This window comes from Pholcus phalangioides, unplaced genomic scaffold, assembly GCF_987345545.1.
Source record: "Pholcus phalangioides strain wild (caught in Gottingen) unplaced genomic scaffold, Ppha-v1.0 ptg000018l_1, whole genome shotgun sequence".
NCBI lineage: Eukaryota > Metazoa > Arthropoda > Arachnida > Araneae > Pholcidae > Pholcus > Pholcus phalangioides.
In genome coordinates this window covers 5,757,106-5,782,828 of record NW_028301611.1, presented here as the reverse complement: position 1 = coordinate 5,782,828, position 25,723 = coordinate 5,757,106, and the positions used below count along the sequence as shown (strand labels likewise).

The following is a 25,723-nucleotide window of genomic DNA, read 5'->3' as shown; positions in this document are numbered from 1 at the left end:
TGGGCAAGGGAACCGCTGGTGGCAAAAGTTTGAGAAACACTGATGTAGACAAATGACCAGGCATCAGACGGCTAAACGAATTCTGTTATCCTAACGAGCCCAGTCGAAAGTGGATTTTATAAGACGGTTTCTCAAGTTATTTCTGATTATATTCTCGAACTAAAATAAGACAGAGCCATGCATAGGTATGGGAAAATTAAAAAAAAAAAGACAAGAAATAAGCATACATACATCGCATAACTTCCTCATCGTTATTTACCATGTGGAAGCAGACTCTTGTGTTAGGATCACGTAGCGAGAGGTCAAAGACACTCGCCATTCTAGACGAAATGAAATGTGGAGGACGTCCTTATCTTAAAATTCGGATGAATCGTGTGTCTTACCAACCCTCATCCTTTCCGGCCTTGTCCCCACGATCTACGGCCACCGTATACAATGTACGCGTTTCTCTCAAGAAATTTAAGGAGGGATGGGACGTAAGCAAACAACACTCATACCGCTGCAGTTTTATAAGTTTGTTTTCAATATACGTATGATTTTTTTTCTTCTTTTTTTCCCAGTCCATAAAGTCTTATTATTTCTTTGTATATCTTTTTGTGTGTATGGGAAAAAAAAGCTATTATCAGATTGTGGTTATGTTTGTTTACTTTTTTCTGTTTTGTTGTTTGCAGAAGAAAACTTGCGCCGTCTGAGGAATATACACGAAGGTATACAGAAACTCAGACAGTTAAACACGAAACAGATTGTTGAGCATGTGAGTAAATAACTTTTTTTTCTTCTTTCATTGTTGTTATTATTTTCTGGATGCTTTCTAATGGTGGAGCTCCTTGATAGTGTTGTTCCTTGTACGCCACTGATAAGTTCAGATGTGTATTCACTTAGCGTACCGGGCTTGGATCTTTAGGCCTGTATGTTATTTGAAGTTGTTTACCGTGAGTTGATGAACTTCCCCTTGTATCATTTTTTTTCCCTGGGGGAAAAAAGATGTTTGTGTATGATTTGGTTTTCATTGTGGTGGTGGAGATAAGATACGAAGTTCATACAGGGTGTCCCATAAATTCGTAAATAGTTTGAAAAGACTCAGAAATTGAAGGAAGTGGTATATTTGAATGCGGTTAGCGAAAAAGTTATCTCACGGTAGGTTTTTTAGCGCTGCTCGAAAGCAAATCACAACGTCACAATGAACACCTGATGTAGCAACAGGAAAATTCCGAAATGAGCTTTTAATCGAACACCCTGCATTTTATTGGACTCTGATTTTCATAATTCCAGTAATTTGCTTTCGCACGGTGCCTTCTACCGGTAAAATTTAATTATTTTTCAAATTTGCACAAAATTGCGCAAACAGCATTCAAATTTTGCTTGCAATTTTGGTTTTGCTGAGCGAGGGACACCCGAGTGATTTTTTAACTAGTTGACGAGAGTAGAACTTCAAGAACCATTCAGAAACTTTTCGCGGGTCACAATGAATATAAACGTTCAAAATTTTGAATTGAACAGTGCAAAGAGAAATTTTGAATAATTTCCCATGGAATCCACCACCTAGAATTTTGATTTATGCGGGTTTTTTTCAGCAAAGGTCTTGTTGCATCCGAGTAAGAAAACGGTAGAATTTAACACACGAGATGATATGCCTATGACAAAAATGAGCATCACATAATACCCTCTGAACAATCATGAATAGAATTCAAAATTAATAATCTTCAAACAGTGCCTTTGACCATGGCCCCCACATCCTGAAGCAGGGCCCCTAGGCTGGGATCTTTTACGGGCCCCCCCCCCCTTTATGATGATTTATAGCGTGAAAAAACAAAAAAAATTATTAAAATCCTCCCGAACGCCAGGGCTGGAGCCTTGACAGCCCACCCCTTGTGGTGGCCATGCCTTTGACTACAATGAATGTCAAACATTGTCTCTGACAACAAGTCCCAAACAATGCCCCCGGCAACAATGAGTATCAAACAATTTGATACTCATTGACTACAACGAATGTCAAATATTGCCTCAGACAATGCTGCTAATAAAAATGGATATTGAACAATGCTCTCTGACAATCGTGAATATCAAACAATGGCCTCTGACAACAATAAATATTCAAAAATGCTTCTGACTACAATACATATTGACAATGCCTCTGATAAAAGTGAATATTAAACAATGCGTCATACATTAATGGACATCGAACAATAATCTCTGACAACAATGAGTATCAAATGATGCCTGTAACAAAAATGATTATCAAACAATCCCTCTGACAACAGCGAACCATGAATGATGGACAAAACCTTCAAAAACCATTAGTTTCAAACTGATCTCTCTCGATAACGATTTCAAAATTTTTTGTTGCATTTCTACAGTTACTCTGGATCCTTGAGTGTGTACGTTCAGTCTTATCTTTGATTAACATAACTATTGGGAAGAAAACCAAATTAACTGAATTGAATATAAAACTGAACAACTTCTCGAAATCATTTTATTGATTATTCTTTGATTGTTGAAAATTACCCTTTGGTTCTTACCAAGTAAAAAAAAAATCGTCTTCAGAACTATACTTTAAAGAACGAGATGTCCCTTTTTTAGGGACAGACTTATGCCAATTTTTTTGACAATAACCATTGAGTGAATGGAAGAAATATATATTTTAACTTCAATACATATTGAAACAATGGAAACTACTCTAAAAAGCTGAGCGACGTCCTGTTCTTAATATCGTTGTTTTTAAAATTCCATGCAACGTGTCTCAAACACTTACTCCATTCAACTTCAATATTTTTCTTCCTTTTATCGAGTAGTTGGTATACATTTGGCCCTGCATTTTCCAGCTGCTGTGAATTGGCGAGTGGAGTTGGGGGGGGGGGGGAATCATAGTTGTTTCCTTGGACGGGAATTTGTTGTTAAGGGAACACCTGCCCGAAATCCTAATCTTCGTTGTTGCATCCCATCTCCCTCCAGGCTCTAATAGTAATATAAAATATATGTGTGCCCCCTCCCCATCCCATAGAACTTATGCTACTGTTTGCATAGGAAAGGATGTATCTACTCTCATGTTTGGGTTTTTTTTTTCAACTAGGGACGGTGAAAAGGCTAAATAACGTCGTCAACGTGAGCAGCTGTATTTTAGGCGCCACGTTTAGGGCTGTGCGCAGGAAACACCCTGTATCGTATCTCTTCCTCTTATTATTAGGGGGGGGGGGGAGAGAATGCATTTTCCGCGGTTTGCGGCCGTGGCACGCGCCTTATGTCGTTTCTATGACTTTTTTCTCCTCACCCTCCGCCTACTTCTCATATGTGGCATAAAGAATAATTCACTTCTCTGTATGCCCGTTTCTTTTGAGCTTATATCATGATCGAGTTAATCCTTTTTTTTTCCTTTACCGAATTGCTATAAGATGGCTCTATACCACCGAACCTTCGAAGGGGAGGGGCTACCTTGAAATTACATACAGTAATCTCTCACTTATGCCTCGGCGTAAGAGAACTAGGGGAAAAAAGGGCGCATAGGTGAATAGTATTATTTACCTATAGCTTGACCGGCAGTGTAGAAAATCGTCTTGTAACTGAGAGAAACGTATAAGTGAGAGGGTACATGAGTGAGAGCTAACTGTATTTGCAAGAGGACGGTTGAGTGTGCTGGTTTTTGTTTTTGTTGGCCTGATGAGGTTTTGTGGTAGTTCTATTACAGCCATTTCGGCCTTTCATGTTCCAGGTACACCCCTTAGAAATAAATTCTTAGGGAGTTTGCGGACGCACTGAAATGTATAAAAGACTTGCTTAACCGCCCTCCTCGAAACATGCATTCGAGGCGTGTCAATGTTGTCTTTAGGCCGAGATATTATTTTTACTACAGACTTATTTTGCCAATATAGACTTATATTCTTAGTCTAAGGTAGCCTCGGATCTGGGAGGGTGTGGCCGATGCTCGAGTAACGACAGTATTTTGTAGAACTGGGTAGTTCAGAACTAGCTCACAAATCAGGATTTCCTGCATAAAGCTGAGCACTTACTAGTCTTCCGACGTGTGGTTTGAGGCTTGTGTATTCGTAGAAATGCATAGAAGCCTGCCCACCCTTGGAGTTGGATGGAAGGTGTGCGTACTCTCCTTTAAATTCATAGGCTTACTTAATACTTATCCTTAGACGAGTAGAAATTATTCCCACCACCTTGGAGGAATAGAAAGCGTATCTCTCTTTAGAAATAGTTGTGAATTTGCATGCCCTTTTGTAGAAAGCCGGCGTTCCTTACCCCCATTGCCTAAAAGAGACATGCGTACATAGACGGATACGGAAAGAGGGAGGTCCTCGTTCAGTGAAAAAGTCGTATTAGTGGCATAATTCTTCCCCCCCCCCCGTTCACTACGATTCACCCTCGTCCTCCCGTTCAAGGAGTCTGCATACGCTTATGCATGTGTACCAATGAGCAGCAGGCTTGCTCAATTCTAGACATGCGTAAGACACTTGTAAGTTGGTGCTGCATGAGGCTTCAAAATAGCAGGACCCATTGAATGAGATTGAAACACATTGACTACGTATTTAAATTCAACATGTATTGCTTCAGATAGCCCTAGATTGAAATTTTATAAATTTATGAGGATTTGTATTGTATTGTCCAAATTGTGAGTCGTGCGCTTCATTAACAAACACAAACAGAAAGTGCTTCCATCTTCTGGCTAGATTTTCACGAGTTCAGAATTCTCGTTTGGCCTCCACATCGATTTTATAGTGAACATATATATGTAAGGTTGACCCTTCCCTCCCCCCCTCCCGGACCTCTAGGCTAGAGTTTTTACGGTTCGTCTCTTTGGGGGGGGGGGGGGCATTCATGCATAATGCTGTGCTTGTAGAAGGTAGAACCTTCTAGAAGTTTCCTATTTAGTTATTTCTATACTTCGTCCGAAATTGTTTGGACCTTTTTCGAGAAAATACTTGGTTGCAGAAAACATACCCGAGTCATAATTACTGTTTGAAAAGTTCGCAACTTTGTTTGAAGTGCGCCTTTCCATGAAACGCGACCTATAAAATTTGAACGGAGAAAGTTGGAATTCGCGCTCTAGCGTTGCTCAAACGTCATCGAAGAAAGTACTTTTACTGGAATATTCGATTGGGTATTGTTGAAATGTAGCGGAGGAACCCTGCAGGTACGCATTTCTCTCGAGCATATTACTTTTCCTCTTCAACATCCAAGACACCATCTGCGATGCGAATGCCCAGCCGCGTGTGTATGTACGTGTTTGTTTGGTCAATCCTTTTTTTAATTCTGTAGCAGAGCATGAAGTTTTTCCTATCCGCTCTTTCTTCTCCATTTACCGGTCGGTCTCATCAGGTATTGCATAATGTAGCGGTGCTCGAAAAATGGGTATAGTAGGGAGAGGGGGGGGGGAAGATAGGAAACCGTCGCCAAGTATTGTCTCTTTTCTCGCCAATTTTGGCTGGAAACGCCGAGTTTCATCAGTGTTTTACTTGCTGTCCTATATCATTGCATTATTGCAGAACTGGTTCGCGTAGCGGGAGTTGCGTGTTGCGGGACTGTTTCCTCCAAAAAACTTCTCGAACGAGGAAGTCCTTTTTTATTTATTTTCATCATTCAGTTTCCCTGGAAGGAGAAGGGGGAAAAAAAAAAAAATTTCCCCCCAATTTCTAAGATTTCTTCAGACAAGCGAGAAATTATTTATTTACGTAGTTTCGGAAAAGTTTTTTGAAACTTTTGAGAAGAAAAATTGAAACTTTCTACATTTTCCTCCTTTATATACCTGGAGTTTTTTTTCTTTCTGAAGTGTTATTGTTGGCGTTGCTAGGAGACGGACGATCTACCTTCAACGATCTCTTCTGCCTTCAACCCGTTTCTATTAGTGTATTGCACCTCGCTACTACATTGTGGTGGAGAGAAAAAATAATATATGAAGTAATGGATTCACATACCTTTGTGATGTTTTACGGGTAGTGGTATTATTCTTCGGGATTTTTTTTTTTTTTGTGAGAATTATCTTCTGAAGGTGATAGAGATTTATCTCTATGTATGTGTGTGTGACGGAGATAAGTTACTGAAGAGTTCGGAGCAAATGTACTTTTGGTGAGTGGTTTTTTTTATATCTTTCAATGTATCAAAATAATTACTGTGCATATTTCTTAGCTTAAGCACCTCATCTGTCAAGGATAAAATTCAACTTCCATATGATCACTGTTTTCTTGTATTGGAGAAACAAATACAGTGCACGCCGCTCAATGTGATCTCATCGGGATTCGGGGTTTATGATAATAGTTACTAATTGATAACTGTATCCGTGAAAAATCCCGATTTTAAGTACACATTCCTCTTGGTCGAACGGGGACAAATCCGTTTGTTTTTCATCACAGAACAGGTTTCATAATGTTAAAGTTTGCATTTTGTTTCCAATTGTTCCAAAACAGAATTCCTAACCTTCCCCCTTTGAGCTAAAATCCCTTTTTTTTGTTCAGAAATTGTGAGGAGTTGGAATGGATATGTGGTAATTTGTACTACGAACGACACTTCTTATCATCTACTACTACTTAACCGTACATGAACCTCGTACACATTCCTCTTGGGAAATTCCGATGAATCGACTCATGCCGGAATGTGTGCTCTGAGTGAATGTGGGGCCTTAATGTGTCTATTATGTTGTAGAATTGCGCTTGTTTAGTGTTCATGCCGCCACCTGTCTTCCATTTTCTGAAGTAAAGATCGAAATGTATGAATTTTCATGTTACGTCAGTATCGTGTTGGAACTCTGCTTGCTCTCTGCGGAGAGACTTTTTTAAATGGGAGACCAACTGGCGTTCGCGATTATTATTATTCCTCAAAGCTGGAAAACCAGCTTCTCTCCAAACTCTTGTCATTTACTGCATGTCTCATAGATTCCCATATGAAAATCTTCCGGCAAACTAACCGTGAATGTAGTCAGTTGAACGGAACTGGCCATGAACTTAAGGGACGTATTTTTTACTATACACATGCCCTTGACTACGGAAAAGAAATTGGAAAATTGCAAAAGAAGCGCTAAAAACGAACGTAGATCATAGCGACTATAACAGCTCGATTAGGATATCGTGAACGTTAGTATAGAAATTCTCGTTAATAAGAGTTTTCTGACCTCCTACATAAAATCTTGCAGGTTTATATAACGATAACTCACAGGGAAGAAATTAGCATGGTTCAATCTTGGTTTCAAGCTTCGAAATATGCAAAATGGGAAAAACTTTCGAAGGAAAATATTGATAACACAAACGGAAGTCCTGATAACTAAAATCAAATTTTTTCCCATGTCATGATGCTAGTCCGTTCTTTTTTTTTAGCGAAAGTGATAACAATATCCGTCATTTTAATGAGCGGCATCGACTGTATTCAGAGAGATGTCATTTTCTCGGCCCGTAATATATTGAGGAAGAGGGTTTTTCCTGGTTGTTACGCCAATACCAACCCCAAGGAACAGTGGTTGGCTTTCTATGAATGAATGATTATCAAACAGTCCCTTTTATAAAACGAATATCAAACAATGATATTTGGTCGGCTGAAGTTGGTTTTCTGTGGTTCCCAACTTCAAGGCGCAAATGCGAGCCGATCTCCCCGTTAAAAAGTATCGAACAATGTCACTATCAAAAATTATTATACAGCAATGCCTCTGACAACAGTGAATATTAAACAATGCCCCTGACAACAGTGAATATTAAACAATGCCCCTGACAACAGTGAATATTAAACAATGCCCCTGACAACAGTGAATATTAAACAATGGCTCTTACAACAATGAATATCCTACAATGCCTCCGAAATCAATGAATATCCTACAATGCCTCCGAAATCAATGAATATCAATGCCTCTGACAACAATTAATATCAAATAATGTCTCCGACAAGAATGAGTATCAAACAATGTCTCTAACAAAAATGATTATCTAGCAATCCCTCCGACAACAGCAAATATCAAATAATACAAATACAACGCCACAACAGGCAAATTGCCCAACGAGGTGGCTGACTTAAGAACATCATGGATCCCCGAGCCCCTACCTACTACTGCTACACCACACATGCACCCCCCCCCCCGCGGAACCCACCAACGAATCGGTACATGCGGGAATGTGCGCGTACGTGTAGTGCAACCTGACGTAAAGTTTGTACTACTGCTACACCACACATGCACCCCCCCCCCCCCCCCCGCGGAACCCACCAACGAATCGGTACATGCGGGAATGTGCGCGTACGTGTAGTGCAACCTGACGTAAAGTTTGTTTCTGTGTAATGCTTGTTATGTGTAGTGCTGTCATCTGCCCCCAGTTTTACTAACTATGAGTGAAGTGTTATGGTTGAATGATTTACCGTTGTAGGACTGTTGCTCTCTGTGGCGAGACTTTTTAACGGGGAGATCGGCTCGCATTTGCGCCTTGAAGTTGGGAACCACAGAAAACCAACTTCAGCCGACCACCACTGTGGGGTTCGAACCCGGATCCTCGCATCACGAGTCCGGCACTATAACCACTCGACCACCACAGCGGCTAAACCTAACAGAGTTCTCTGACAACGAACACCAAACAGAGTCTCTGACAACGAACACCAAACAGAGTCTCTGACAACGAGTATCAAACGCAGCTTCTGGCAACGAGTACCAAACACTATAGCCACTAGAATAAGGTCCTTATCAAGTCGCCTTACCAAACACAGCCTCTGACAACAATGAATCGAACCAGAGTCCTATAAGCACTGCTATAATAATCCTGTATAGCACTTGACCGGTATGCAAGAGAATCCGGGTTCGATTACCGGAGGAGACGGCTAACTTTTCTTCCTTAGGTTTCGTATCGGCGTAAAAACCATGGAAAAAAAAACCAAAAAAACCTCTTCCAACAAACAAAGATTTGTTAGAAAGTGCTACCTATCGTTCGAGTCAGGTCCTGCCTGTTTCGTATACATGGAAAATTTGGCAACGATCTGTCTAAAACTGTAGATTTCTGTACAGAATACACACAGGCAGACAATCAATTCTATAACTTACATAAAGATTGACTAGCCCAAGGTACTTTGTGCAGTTGATTTCTCAATACAATGTATTTCCCTATACCTCCCTACCAATATTTGCCAATATGCATGTAGTAGATGCATCAAATTTCGTTGAGGAGTGAAAAATACTCTTCCAAATTCAAGGCTTTTTCAATAGTTATTCCGCACTGATAGGAAAAAAAAAACCCCTCTTTTTACAGTGTGAAATTACTATTTTTCACCTGCTGAAATTCAAATAAAAGCATACCCCATGAAAAAAAAAAGATATGGCATTTTATTGGGGGGAGTTTAGTGATATCTGCTATGCCGTTTAAAGGGTTAATGCCTTGAGTTCAGTCCTGATTGAAACATATTTTATGTATGTATACAAGGCATGATACATGAATGAGGTATTTTTCTTTTTATGAATCGAAGGTCGATGTTCGTGATATCGGCAATGAAACTGGAATTTTGGGTCAAATTTCCACTTGTTTCATTCGAATATCGGTTATTATTATTTTATTAGAATTTCGATCCGACCTTGCGTGGTTTTTTTCCTTCTCGTAAGGAAGAGAAAAAAAATAGCTTATCGCTTATATACGTTTTTTATTTTGGTTTTCATTTTTGTGCTGGAAGTCTACTTTAGTATTTTGTTTATGAATAAGTGGTGTTCGTCGTTGTGTGTGCTTTCTTATTATCACTTTGGCTTGGAAAAATGCAGATAACATTTTTATCTGTCTGTGTGAATACCGTATCTTCTGCCAAATGAATATTATCTCTGGTGGAATAATCACTTTTTCTTTTTTCTGGTTCTCCTCCTGCTTCAAACTTTTCCCACCTTGTCTGTTGATAATATAGTCGACGCCGCTTATTGCATTCGTGGATAATGTTATTATCATTTGGATATTATTATCATTTTTGCAAAGTGCGGAACGGCCAATATCATAACATGGGAAAAAAGATTCGTTAGTTGTTATCGGAACTTCTGTTTGTTACAATTTTTTTTTCGCATTTTGAAGCTAAGGTTGAACGATATATTAATTTTTACTTCCCCCCATAACATATCAACCTGCAAGACTATGTGGACATATATGCTCTGCTCAACCCATGGCCCACAGACTAAATGTGGCCCTCGGAATTCTTTGATGTGATCTCTCGCGACCTCAACCCCAATTTGTAAGAATGAAGTAAGGGGTCATTCAAGCCGCTGTGGTGGTCGAGTGGTTATAGTGCCGGACTCGTGATGCGAGAATCCGGGTTCGAACCCCACAGTGGTGGTCGGCTGAAGTTGGTTTTCTGTGGTTCCCAACTTCAAGGCGCAAATGCGAGCCGATCTCCCCGTTAAAAAGTCTCGCCACAGAGAGCAACAGTCCTACAACGGTAAATCATTCAACCATAACACTTCACTCATAGTTAGTAAAACTGGGGGCAGATGACAGACAGCACTACACATAACAAGCATTACACCGAAACAAACTTTACGTCAGGATGCACTACACGTACACGCACATTCCCGCATGTACCGATTCGTTGGGGGGGTTCCGCGGGAAGGGGGGGGTGCATGTGTGGTGTAGCAGTAGTAGGTAGGGGCTCGGGGATCCATGATGTTCTTGAGTCAGCCACCTCGTTGGGCAATTTGCCTGTTGTGGCGTTGTATCCTACGTTGTTGACCTATGGGTCGTGACCCAGACTTGGATCGCAATGTCTTCCGATATGGGTCGTTAAATTTCACTAACACCCAGGGTCTTTAATGCGATGGATTACGACCCGAACTTGATTCGCCAGGTCTTCTGAGAAGGCTCGAACGAATCAATTTACCGCCAGGGGTTCTTGAGCCGGGGGTCACTACACAAAATTAATGCTCAGGACTTCCGAGATGTGTTGTGAAAATTTACTTACAGCGAAGGATTTCTGAGCTACAGGTCACGGCCCTCACTTGATTCACGGGAGCTTTTGAGATGTGTCGTATGAATCCACTTACAGACATCTTATAAATGCACTTGTACTTATTGCTCCACTGGTTTCACTAATTTTCGAAAAACAAACAATCCCATGGGTCGTGAAGCTGATTTTTTTTGTTGATTTTAGGTCGCGACTGAAAAAAGGTTAAGAACCCCTGACCTATAATGAGGAAAATCAGACTGAGGGAAATCGACTTGGTATGGGAACACGTTTAAAATTCAAACCCTTCCATCTGCAGGGCAATCGACCAAGCCCTTTAATGCAAAGGGTTGAAAATTAAAAAAAAAATCTTCTGACGTTCTCAATATGCTAAAAACACTCTAGTTCTACAAAAAATGGTCTGTAAAATTCACGAATAAACATAGAACAATATCGAAATACAAATGTACGTCAGGAAAAATTTAATAAAGGCATTTTTAGAACAAAAAAAAGTTTGAAAATAGGCACAAAAAGGCATTTATAATATTTCTCCTGAACTTCCGGGCTAGTGAAAACAAATTTAATGTAAAAAAAAGGGCGGCCTTTCCTGCAGTTCTTGGTAATTTTTTGTTTTGTTTTGAGTTTCACAGTTACTCAGCCGAAAGTTCTTTCATCTTTTTTTCTTTCGGCCGTATTCACCGACAGAGTTTAACTGCAGTCGCAGGTTAAAAGATTAGAGATCGACACGGATTGGTTAAAATCCCGAATTTATCCAATCCGTTTTGATCTCTAATTCTTTAACCTGCGGTTGCAGTTAAACTCCCAACGGTGAATACGGCTGTTAGTGGATACGCATTGTTCTTTTAATGACCACGATCAAGGACGTAATATTGCGTCCAAATGCCAGTGGTATAAATTCAAACAAGCTCTCTGTTTTCTTTCCTCTTTCATCATCGCGAAGCTTTGTTGCAACTCTACGGAAAAAAAATATTTTTACCTCCGTGATATATCCTTCTAATATATACATGTACGAGCGGCAGGTGAGGGTCAGAAAGAGAAATCTACTTTTTACCTACTCTCTTATCTCTTAGTCTGTAAATATTATAGATGAGAGAGTATAGTAAAAGAGATATACTGTTTTTCCTTTCATTAGTTTTTCCTTACTTTTCTACCTTTCCGCCCTCTTTCTCCTAACATGCAGTTAGGTTATAGGCAAGGCTACCATATTTATCGCTAATTCGTCAAACAGAACCGAATTACTTGCCGATCGCTTGTAAGCGAACGGGTTAAAAAAACTATCGTAAGTTGTAAAACACATTCAGACAGTGTCAAACTCCGCATTAATGACTGAACACAGGATTTTAGCTTAAAACAAAAAGAATCCTGTTTCAGAACAATATGGAAGAAGGAAACGGCGCAATTGAGCATTTTGAAATCACTTGTGTGGAAAAGAAAAACAGTTGTCCCGTTTTCATACTTCCCGATCGATCAAACGGAATGCATGGATGTATGGCTATCGTATTCAATTTCAATTTGTTTCGTATGTAGTTATCAATCGGTTATTGTTATCAGAAACACCGATTCCCGATGTGATCGCATTAAGCGGCGTGCACTGAATCGAGTTTGAATTTTTTATTTTCGGTCTTTTTCGTGCATTGCGTGCTTTCTATACTGACCAACAACTACCAATCCTACGTGCCTTCTATGCTTTGTACCTAATCGGAAAAAAAGAATTTCCCCAGCTGTCTGGCGTGGAGGGTCCGTCGTGCTACAGCCGTTGTATCCGTACAATTATCCCAAAAAGAAAGCAGCTCAACGGACGAATGGGAAGGGACCCGAAACCAACTACACAGCTGTTTGACTTAAAATATCGTTATATATCTCCTTCCCCCCCCCCCCGATAGATATTGGCTCTGAAAATATACAGGCTTTCACTGAATTTTGATTGTATTGTATCGAACAGAACACCTCACTAGGGTCTTGTTCGTTGTGGCCCGTCTGATTATTGTACAAAACTCAACAAATGCATTCGGACAAAATTTGTTACTGACAACAAAGCTTTCGTTTTCAGCAATAATTTTCTGAATTTTGGTCTCGATTCAAACAATGCACATTTTCAACAATGATGAAATACATCATTGACGCAATGATGGTTAGCTTTTATGTGTTAATACAGTATTTACAGATACAGCATCAGTGACACTTCTGTTCAGTGGATAACTTTTCTTTTAAATTTTCGCACGTGTGTGAGTGAGACTCAACGTATTTACCTAGGTCAGGCATCGTCAGTTGTTGCTGCTCGTGAGCACCGCTGAAATTTAGTACTCGATTTCGTGCTCGCAAGCACTTGATCAACTTCGCAATTAAACACCTTGTACGAATTGCATTCAAGGACTGAAATCATCCTGATTTCATGCATTCGTCTGTCAGACTTGCCGTAAGAGTATTAGTATAGAACCGAGCACGACCAGGCTCTGTCGCTTTTGCGATATAAGCTCATTGATCGTGAGATCGTAGGCGTGCCGGAAAAAAAACTCAAGCCGGCCGGGACCAACATCCCGCCAACCAAGCAGCACTACCACACCCAAACTCCCAATCCCAGGGCACATCACCGCTCGACAAGCCAGGACAGCACCGTGGGTGCAATCCCCCCTCAGCCCCGCCGACGCGGCCCACAACGCCCCAACACGCCCCGCGAAGGGAGAGAGAACCCTCCACAGGACGGGGACACCACCCCCACCAAGAAAAACACGGACGCCTCGCAACAAGGACCCCAACCGACGCGCCACTCCCGACCACGCACGAAGCCACCCGACACCCATTCCCGCCCTCCCTGCAACCCCCCCCGCACCCCCGAACGGTCCGCCCTCCCCCACTCGAGGAGCCACATGCGGGCGCGACAGTCAAAGCCGCAGTTTGCCAAAAGACATGTGCCACATCATCAAAAAAAAATACTACAGATATATTAAATTGGTCCTCTGCAGCCATTGCCGTGAGAGGTATTCTGTGAAGTGCTGTGAACTTTGACTCTTACGGGGCTTTGAATGGAATTATGAACATGTTTTAAGAATTACGATAATTTTTCTGTAAGGTACTGATCCAGTTCTACTGATCCCCTTTGAACGTCTTTTGGCAGAGTAACCGTGAAACTGAAAGAAACTGACCAAGAACTTAACTGAAAGAAGAAGACACTTTTATGTTTGCATTACGTACATGGGTTATAGCGACTACTGCTGCCCAGGTAGGACATTACAGACCGAGTATGGAAACGATTGTCGACAAGGAAAGGGTACACCTGTTACGCTCCTACGTAGTCCTGCTGGTTGATGATGATGATGATTTATCCGAGGGGTGGGGGAAGTCTGGTCTAACCTCATCGTCAAAATACGCAAAAAAACTTAAGACGGGAAAATATATATATAAACCGAAATCCTGATAACTGTAAATGAATTTTTTCCCATATTATATATGGTATCGATCCGTTCCGTATTTTGTAAAAATCATAAAAATACCCGAATGATACTATTATCAGTGATTCTAATAAGCGGCGTATGCTGTATTATTCAAGTGGTGTTTTTCAACTAACTTTTCCAGTAATCCGACGAAGCCAGGTTTGATATGTGTCGGATTAGCGAGAGTCTACCGCATAGTCTCCCAAACTTTTTGTTCCATCGCCCCCCTTCATCAGAAATTTTTTCCTCTCATCGCCCCCCCCCCCAACTCAAGTAAACCCATAGGATCCTATGTTAAAGCAGTAGGTTCTATCGCCCCTTGGACCATTCCATCGCCCACTTTGGGAAACACTGGTCTACCGTATTACTATAAGCCTACTATGGGCGAAATGGTTCTAACTAGCACCACCTCACTATTCAATACTATTTCTTGCGGAAATAGAATCAAACCCCCATGAAAGTCTTTTTGACTCATTGCACTGATATCTCCATTGATCACTTATGCCATGTGCAATCAAACTCGGATATAACGACAACTCTGCTAAAACGTCAATATTTTGAGGTCCGGCCTGAATTCCCAAGAGTAATAATTTTAACTAACCTTGCTTATAACGTCGAGGAAAAGCAACCACCTCTGATATAACGACAGATTTTTTTTTTGTCCTCTGTTTTCATTTCAAGGACGTTTACCCCCCCCCCCCCCACGTTTTTTTTTATAAAAATGTCCTGTTTTTTTTTCAATGAAGCTTGTTACAATTCCTAATCTTTACAAGAATCAGGGATGAAGGTAATTTGTATAATTTATAAATTGTAGTATAATGGATATAAATATTTATCTCGTAATATCTAACGTTTCATTTTTTCCCCCGTTAAATACATTTCAGCAGACTTGCTGTAGCATTTTTTTTCTCGCCAAGAGTTATTTAAAAACAATATTAGATAATTTAGTCGAAGGTCACTTGGCAACAGGTTCAGCAAGAATCAGAGATGCCTCGCATCAGTTATCCCAGTTTTCCGTATTTCTCTCGATCAAATTTGTCTACCTGTTCATAAAGAAATTTCAACTTCATAAAAAGAATTCGATTGCTACTGATTATATATTTTTCCGTCAAAAACTGTCTTGAAAACGTCAGCCTCGGTTGTGACGGCATCTCGGTTATAACGACAAATTTTAGCGGAACCTTCGATATATCATTATAACAAAGTTTGAATATTTAATAATTGTCTTTTTTGCGATTCCCCGGTTGAGGATTGCTTCTCTACATGTATGAGAAAGGTGCGGAACCTTCTGCAGTACCAGTATTTCCCCCCCCCCCCCTACATTTAATGATTAACTAATTATTCGCCATAATAAATAATTTTGTTTTTAATTTTCGCATAAATTTTGTCAAAAACTATTATTGATGAACTGAATTCATCGGTTTTTTTCTTTCAATGATGTTAGTTGGTGGAGAGGGTTTTAACTCTGTTGTTTTATTCAAAGCCGGGATGTAACAAGCTTCTCCTTGAGCTCTTCCGTTAAATCCCTTCAAAACGAAGTGATTTAACGTCTTTCTTTCCTTCAAACCGAGCACAACTCGAGTATCACCATGAGCAATTTACTGCCTAATGAGTTGTGCCAGCATTTTGAGTGCGTGTCGTCTGATTTTTCTAAGTGCTGCCATCTATATTTCAGAAGAGAAGTGTAATGATTGAATATTTGTACCGTTTGTAGGCCTGTTGCTCTCGGTGGCGGGACTTTTAAAGGGAGATCGGCTCGCATTCACGCCTTAAAGTTAGGAACCACAGTAAACCAACTTCAGCCGACCACCACTGTGGAGCTAGTGGGAGTTCGAACCCGAGACTTCGCAATACGAGTCCGTAACTATGACCACTCGACCACCACAACGGTGATTTAACGTCTATTCAAAAGAAAATGATTTTAGAATATATGAAATTTTCCTTTTTTGAAGTAATACGCTTAACGAATTGAATAAACGTATTTCCCCCAAACCCTTCTGTATATTTATACGTACGACAGAATGAGCTATGGATTGCGATCATTTATTGCTAATATTTTTGTTCTTTCTTCTTCAAAGCATTTTTCCTTTGAATACGCGGAATGACAGACACTACAGGAAATGCGTTTCTTTTGTCATCGATGTCTGTTCATGTGCACATTTCCCAATAATAATATATATATAAAAAAAACGATTTCCGATCTCTCATGCACGTTTACACCGCGATTCGAATCGCTAAATCTACAAAAGAATTTCTATGAATTTCTCTTTAAGGAAAATACACTGTTCTTGTTTTACTTTTTGTGTCCCATATTTTAATAAAATTTTTCCGTGTTGGGAATCACGTTACTGCATCGCATCAACCAATCATTCCGTTAGGAACTGCATGAATGATCAATAGAGATTTTTGTGAAGTTTCTCAAGGACTTTCGTGTGAGTAGGAGGTGGTTTATCATCACCAGTACATATCCATGTGTTTGAAAGATGTTCATATCCAGTGGATTGGTGTGTGTGTATGATTCCTCGCCATCAACGCTTTCACAGTTTGAATGAGGTCCATACGCGTATGTAACTGCATTGTGTAGCGTTGTTCTTCCTCCAAAACTGATGTCGGGAGTCTGTCAATTGGTTTTGCTGGGGTTTCCCCCTACTTCAAGATAGGATTGTCGGGGCTTTTATGGACAAGTAGGGAGGATGAGTGGGAAAATTAATGGGTCTGGTTCGGGTGCACCATCTGGCCGCTGGTGCCAGCTTGGCGAACCCCACACTTTAGGCGTGCTGTGTAACGAAAGGAGTAAGTGATCTGATACAGTGGGAAAAAAAACCGATGAAATCGCATAGAAGGTGAATTTTAGGGCAATTGTATCCGATATAAAATCGATTTTTTTTTTTCATTTTCCGTTTCGATTCCCCCCCCCCTCCTGGGCCATCGCCAAGTTTCTGAAACAAAAACCTTGTCCCTTTATTGGTTACCATTAATTTTATTGCAATAACTCTTAGTAAACTCGATATAGTCTCTTTTTCTTTTTACTATTAGAAATATTCATCATTCTCTTGAGAGTTTTGAAAAAGTATTGGCAATTTTCCAGTCTTTTTTTTTTTTTAAGAAATTGTAGAGAAATTGGTTTTTTGTGTTAAGCTCCGGTCATCACTTGGAAGCTAATCAAATAGACCGAGTAGATAAATATCTTTACCTCTTTCCTGTTTTCTATATAAGTGTTTTCCAACGATAAGATAAGATGTACCGGTATGGGATAAGAAAGACCAAAATACAAACAAATAATAATGAAAAAAAATCATGTTATGTGATCCTTGTGGTCGGAGTCGCATCGTTTTCTAAATTCTGATTAAATTATATGCGAATTGTGGGAAAAACGGCACTCAACGAGGTAATTCCTTTGAATCTTGTTTGAAAAAAAAGAAAATGCATTAAATTAGTCCTTCCTCGTCTAATAACATTTGATTTCATCTCATCTCCGGGAATTAAGATTTTTGTTATCAAATGAATTTTTCCTGGAAACACTACTGTCATTAAGTCTTTTAAATCTGCGTTCTCCGTACTCGAAATAGGAAAATAAATTAATTTTCACATTACTTTTCCCTGATCAGATCATTTTTCTCGTTGAAGAGAAAGAGGTGAGAGCTTTGTGTGGAAGAATGTGTAGTGAAATGAACTTATTACTGATATTCTATACTTATAAAATGAATACACTATTAGGTTACTAGAAAACGTCAACAAATTAGCTTTTGAATTTTTTCTTCATTATAAGCACGTGTGTATGAAAGCATTTATCACATATTGTCGGCATTGCGAAATGTTGAGCTGAAGTACGTACGTGCTGTATTGAATTGATTCTGTGGATTAGTTATTAGTGGAAATTTATATACTATTTCTCTCTCTGGCGAAAAAAAAATTATTAAAATCAGAAGTGTTGGAAATTATCGTTGAATTGATAGCTGTCAATACTGTCAAAATATTATTGTTGTAAAGGAAAATGGTAAGAAATGTCCCTAATCGCTGTCACAACTACTAGATAATCACTGTTGAAAGTTATTGTTGGTCGGAGAATTGATGAAAATTTTTGTTGACCAGCGAACTTTTGACAACTGGTAAAAATGTTGACATGGAAACGGTTGCAAAATAATGTTGGCGGAACTGTTGAAAAATATTGTTGGCTGTAATTACTGTTGAAAAATATTGTTGGCTGTAATTACGGTTGAAAAATATTGTTGGCTGTAATTACTGTTGAAAATAAAAAAAGTATTGTTGGCTGTAATTACTGTTGAAAATAAAAAAAGTATTGTTGGCTGTAATTACTGTTGAAAATAAAAAAAATATTGTTGGCAGAAGAATTGTTAAAAGTATATTTTCAGCATTGTTCAAGTATGAAATTTTTTTTTGTCGAGAATTGATCATTTTTGTTGGCAGGGCTTGTTAAAAGTAATTGTTGTGAAAAATGTTTAAAAAAATGAAATTGTCGGAGAACTGATAAAAATTATTGTTATTAAGAGAGCTGTTAAAAATTATGGTTGGCAAGAAAACTGTTCTAAATAATTAAACTAAAAATCCCTGTTTCCAAAAATATAATTGTCGTCAAGAGTATCAAAAAATATAATTATCTGCAAAATTGTTGAAAAAATATTATCGGGGGAACTGTTAAACAGAATTGTTTTCGGTATTGTTTGAGGTGTTGAAAATTTTCAACCACAGAACTATTGAAAATTATTGTTGGCTGTTGAAAATGTCAAAACTGTTTCAAAAAATATAATTGTTAAAGAATTGTTGAAAATTATTGTTAGAAATTCATATTATAGGATTCATAAGAAAATTGTAACATGTAGCGTTGTTTGAACTCATTGTAGTCAGAATTTTCTGCAAAATGTCACGTCTTTTTTTTTTGTCTGTCAATTTCACCTTTTCTGGAGAACAACCGGGCATCATTGAAATTCGTGACCTTGTTTGTCCCCCCCTCTCCCCCCCCCCCACCTCTCTCATACGTAAAGCTCTCCCGTTTGTGAAAATTGACCTCTTCCAGTTCGTCTCCAGTCGCTTGACACTACTTGCGTCGTCAATCTCGGATAACTTTTGAAGTTCAACGGTATCCGTAACGTCTCTTATTTTCTGGTCACTGGCTTCGAGTGTCCGCTCGTTATGGACGCTTTCAACACGACAGGGAGGCGAACCTAGGCGACGCTAAGGTTGTACAGGAATGGCATCGAGTTTTAAGGGGACACGGGACTTTCCAATCATGAAAAATAAAATGTTTTTTTATTACACAAAAAATATTTTTCAACAAAACGCATTTAAAAACTGTTTGTCAATTATTTTTCTACTGCGATTTTTATAATTAAAAAAAATCATGGTCGTCCACGGGAAATGATATCTCCATTTCTAATTTCCTTCGTGTTTGTTTTTCTTTTTCACAATTTCTTCATCACAAACTGATATTCAAGATGACTCTTGTGAACCGGATTTTTATTCGATTTACTCGAAATTTAACACACTTGTGTCTTATGACCTATTTGAAATAACTACGGATCCATGTTTAAATCCATCAATATTTACTGCTAAAAATATGAACCAATTGTTTAAAAGGCCAAACAATTATCGTTTGGTACGATTATTTTAGTTTTTATTTTTTTTCTCACATACTGTTCAACACATCTTAAATGTTTGTGTCTTTGGAAACACGATAAAAAAATATGTATGGATTTCATCAAAATAGGAAACGCATGGGACGAATATAGCGTATTTCAGTTTTGCAGTTTTTCAATAACTTATTCATTAAACATAAAAATTTCCCAAATAATCAGATTAGATTTATCAAAATTCATTTATTGTGTGTGTTTACGCTATTTAAAAACACGTTTGCAGAAAAAATAAGGAATTATGATATTTTTTTAACATTCCTTGTGTCCACCTGAAGTGTTTCTCTCCCCTCTTAGTGCTCTACCAGACTGTGATAAAATTTCCGATCTTTCAGGAGCACCAACAAAGTGCTTTTCTTCTCTTGCTTGCCGTATGATTTGGAGAAATATCTGAATTATAAAAAGTATGCTTTTTTCTTAATGGGGCTCTTACTTTTCCGAGTATGTTTAGGGGATTTATGTGTGTGTTTACCTAGTATTTCATACTCGGAAATATATCCCTGGAATGATTTTCGATCAGAATATCTTTAGGCCTTGAAAATTGTATTTGTGATCGTCATGTAAGAGTTCCGTCAATATGCTCTTCCTTCGGTCGAGGCCATTTGTGCCATAATTGGAATTAGAAAGTGCTGTTGGACAATGCGTATAATGGGTACTCCGTACCTGTATGTTTTCTCAATATTTTTTCAATCATACGTTTCGGAAAGTTTTAGTGGACGCGTGTATTTTCCGTCTAAAAAGATTTGTTCGATTTTTTTTCTTTCTGCTTCTTTTGATCTTAAATCTTTTTCCTGATTCAAGTTTAATCTTTTTTTTTTTACTTCCCTTCACGCTTCGTTCTGCTCAGGTACTGTAATGTACTTACACCTTTATACAGCATTTTATTTTACATTCCGTATCTATTTCACATTCATCGAGCATTCAAATGTGTTTAAAAGTGTCATGTCAAAAACCTCAAATATTGTTTTTCCGTATGAAAATTCCCATTGAAAATACACACATTAATTGTGCATTTTATGTTTAAAGTGACTATGTTATGCAAAGAATAATTACCTAATACGATTGTAAAATAATTTTCTACTCTCTACAGAATTATTTTTTACAATATATGTTTTTTACCTATAAAACATACAATTTGAATAGAGCATGGCATAAAAGCTGATGGAAAAACTATGGAATGATTTGATATTCCTATATTCAAGATGATTCTTGACCTTCCAAAATTTCTTTAATTGCTTATAAAATGTATTTGTGTGTAAACACTATAATTATAATAACACATAATTATTATGTATATGTGTATAAACATCTGCTGCACGCTTTTTATAACATGTTCAAAAATATATTTTACACCATATATGTGTAAAGCTAGTTTAAGTTATTAAATTATCTAGATAATCACTGATACTTAAAACAACACCTGTATTAGTATAGCATAAAAACATGTCTATCAATCAAAATACTAAACTATAGGACTAAAATGTCCTTATATTTGGCAGTGCTGGCTTATATATGATGCTTACGAAACTCTTATAACTTATTTTTAGTGCGAAAGTAAGATCAATTTGATCATTTTTATCGCACCACGGTCATTTTCTGCACACGAGGGCTAATTAGACCGAGACCTACAATTTATTGCTGATTCCGAACGGCAGGCTTGTTTTTCATACTCATCGAGAGGTTGGTGCGCTAACCCCTCGATGGGGGACTCCCTGCGGTAGCATTTTTTGCTGCGGTCAAGTCGCCATTTTTTGTTGTACCCCTGTGTCAGGAAAGTTTTCTGACAAGGACGAACTGGATATCGAACTCGCGACACCTCTAAACATCCTTTGGTACTTTAGGCGAGTATCTTATCGACCGGGCTATCGCGCCCAACAATTCTGGAGTAATTTTTCATTACTTTTGGAATAATTGCGAAAGTAAGAACGGCTATGTTTGACTATGATGTGGTACGGTATATTTACTAGCATTCATATAACGCAATGTTTTTTCAATTGAAGCTGTATCTAAACGTGCAAAACAATGCTTTCGGTATCACGTCCTGCCAGCTCTGCTGTGATTGGAAATACTCTTCAACCCTAGAATACTAACTTAAAAAACTGATAAAAACTGCATGTTAACTACCTATACCTGTACGTCTCTGAGACGTAGAGATAGTGTTCTAGGGTTAAAAATCTGGATTTATACAGCTTATGCCATGTAATTTTTAGGTGAGAATAAATGAGTTTGGTGTATGGACAGATGCTGCATAAAAAAATTTATTTGTAATGAGATTTTGAACAGATCAGAAAATTTAAAATATCAAAATTGGTAATTTTTCTCAGTAGTTACAATTCAAAATATAAAAACACATTAACCTACATAAAAGTAACTGTTTTGTTCAACATATTCATCAGGTTAAAAAAAACCTTATTTGACAACATAGACAATAAGTTTTTGGCAGTTTTAATACTGAGCTAATTTCCGAGGTCAAAAACCTTACCCTCTGATGTTCTATCGCACATATTTAGAATAAACAGCTCTATTTTTCTTGGTAAATTGAACACAGGTAATCAGTAGTTTAGATAAATGAAACATAAAATTATACATTATCTATTCTAAACTCTTTGTACGTTGAAAAATTTGAAATTGTGTATTACAATTAATATTTTGTTTTAATTATTGTAATAAATTAATGTTTAAAACTAAAATGTAATATATAAAAGTTTCTCATCATGTTGTAATACCCATTGTGTTCAAAATATTATCCAGAAGCATTCAGTTAGGTTTTTGATGGTCTTCGACAATTCTTAATGGTTTAAACCAGTATTTTACGCTTTATCATGTCAAAAACCCAACCCTGCTAAACATCCCAACCTAGGAGCCCCGCTGCAGCATGTGAGGGCTACACATGTACCTATGTGTTTTTCCGCTATGGCAGTGTGACTCGATTCTTGCTTCGCGACAAGCTGAAGATATTGATTTGTGCCTATTTGTGTTTTGAAGTAATTCTTTTTATAAGTGACATTATCTGCTAAACTATTCTGTGTGTGTGTGGGGGGGGGGGGGGGTGCCGTGGATGAATCAAGAATTCCGCAAGGATGCCGCAGTTGACGGGAACCACTGCCCTATGGTTTTTAAAGTTTTGATGGAACGCGTGTTTTCTCCGTCTAAAAAGATTTGTTCCGTTTTTTTTTTCTTTGATCTTAAATCTTTTTCTGATTGAGTTTTAATCTTTTTTCACTTCCATTTACGCTTCGTTCTGCTCCAACGATATCAGCGTCATCACCATAAGATGCTGAAGCTAATTGCGAGGGAAGCGGGATGGGCAATGTCCCAATTTTTTTTTTCTTTTATCATTTTTTTTACCTTCCACTGTAATATATGTGTACGTCTTTCACCTCCCCTCCTAATGTTACCTGCGGCAATATGCGTGCCCATCCTTATCAGACGTTTTTCTGAATAATGATGATAATATAAAGAAAAGCGTACACGCAAATGTAATATACCATCCAGATGTTTGATGTGCATATTGTGGTTATTTCGCTCTCTCTTTGTCTGCCCTATTGTTTTATTTTTTGTGTATGCAAGTTATCTTATTTAAATGGTCGGCCAGGGCATTGTGTTTGCTCATCGATTAAAAGAAAAGGAAAAAAGGAATTGGCAATAAGAAGAGACAAGACAAGCAAGTAAACGATAAGGTCTATATCCTGATGTACCGACTGCTGTTTCTTTTTACCATTTATAATAAGACCGCGTCTTGTCTGAAGATGATCGCTCTATTTTACGGCGGCATCGCGTTTGCATTGCCCTTAACTGAGAAAATATGCTTCTCTTTAATCGGTCGTGTTCTCTTAGAAGGTTAAGGGTTAGTGTTCCAGGTAAAGCTTGTTGTGTAAAAGTTTAAAAGCTCATTTTTTTTCCCCTCGCCTTTCATGTTGTATTGTTTTTATCTCTAGTTTTTTTTAGGAGAGGAGATGTGTACCATATTGTGTTTCTACTTTTCTTTTTTAGATCGTTTTGTTATGTCCTGACCCGAGAGCCAAATTGCTCTTTGTTTTTTTAATCTTCATCAGTGATTAATAGCTCTTTCGGATTCGAGTTAGATTTGAATATGGGCTAAAAATGTTTTGACTGTTTTGTTTTCGTTAGTGCTTTGATATTTTTAGAATTTTGATCGATATCTGCGAAGTAATTTGTGCTTTGTTGTGCAGGTGATAGTTGATTCTTTCTTAAGTGTTGGCAGACGCATTATTTCTTGGAAGTGTGAAACTGCTTTGCAATTGTATGGGTGAACTTTTTCAAGTGGATAAACCGTTAGGACTGAAAGCACAGTAACGCTGAATCTGGTAGAAAAGATGCGCTGGTCTGTAAGCAGTTGAGGGATTTCTGCAATGCTGGGGAAAGAGTTAAAGGTACACACATCTGGATAAGACAAATACAATCGGACCCGCTTAATCGGATAAAATCCTCCTGCACCAAAATTTCTCCCACAGAAACAATGTTGAAGTTCCCACTTGATATCATAATTTCAATTACTTTTCCCCACTTTACGCTTCACACGTCAACTGTTAATACATATCAACCACTACACACATAATATTTTTATTGAATGAATCATTTTAATTAACAGAAAACGCTATTAAGTTGAGATTAAAAAAAAACCAATTGATAGTAGGTACTAGTCTCCAATTATTCAAGTTGTCTTCAATACGTACATTTAATTGTTTTATTTTTGTTCTCAGTTGAGCCAATAGAGGGCACTAACTTTCCTAATAAAAAGTAGAAAATCCAGATTAGTATTGTGATCATTGTGTGTAATTTAACATAAAATTTTCATTTCATTTTTAATGTCTGATTTATTCGAGAAGCTTTTTTGATATTGATCCTTCATCAGTTTTCAATTTTCAAACTAACGTTACTCAGAAATCAGAAAAAAAAAATTTTGAGTATTATTATATCAGAGGCAAAGTTAACCTACTCTACTATACTGACGTTTGTAAAATAGCAATTGAATTGCTCCTCCGCGTAACCGAATATTGTGTGCTGGAATCGTTGATATCCGATTAAGCGGGCCGACTGTATGAGCTTTGAAAAGAAAATTCAACTGCCTCACTCCCCCAAAAAAACTCATCTTCTCACTATCCAGTTGTCTGTACCTTGCATGAGTAGACGGAGAGTGACATGACATCTCTTTGTTTCATTGAATTTGCGTATTTTCTTTGGTGTAAATTTCTGTTATTATGAACACGGTTTCTTCATAAGATGGTAGAGACATTAAATAGAAAAATTCAGTGTCCCCACTTTAACATCCGAATATTTCCCATCTAGAATGATCACTCAATTGAGCGATTTCAGTCACTATCTCGTTATCTTCTTATCCACTTTTCATTATATTTGTACCTCTTCACGTACAGGTTCATTTCTTTCATTTATTCTGAATTTTCATCACTTCTGGAATTATTTCTTTTTCAAATACAAATACAAATACAACGCCACAACAGGCAAAATGCCCAACGAGGTGGCTGATAAAAAGATGCCCATAAAAATATGGATGTCATATGTTTCAAAAATACAGCAACCCCATTAAAAATGCAATTAACACAAATTATGAACAATATATACACATGATAAAATATTATACAATGCCCATAAAGAATACTTATGGTTGTCTTATTCTAAGAATGGATAGCTTCTCGATTTACCCCAACATGTTTATCGTATTTCTTTTTAAACGTGTCAATTGTGTTACAATTTACTACCTCCGGGGGTAAG

General features: G+C 38.0%; 1 protein-coding gene across 4 annotated transcripts in view; it reads left to right on the top strand.

Moving 5' to 3' along the window:
* Positions 1–25,723, top strand: part of LOC149071617 (rho guanine nucleotide exchange factor 28-like) — a 270,366-nt gene that overhangs the window by 185,136 nt on the left and 59,507 nt on the right. For all 4 annotated transcript variants that reach the window (XM_089247791.1, XM_089247789.1, XM_089247792.1 and 1 more), the window contains one exon: positions 672–754. In XM_089247791.1, coding sequence (XP_089103917.1) covers positions 672–754 — 83 coding nt within the window. The remainder of the gene's footprint in view (positions 1–671; positions 755–25,723) is intronic.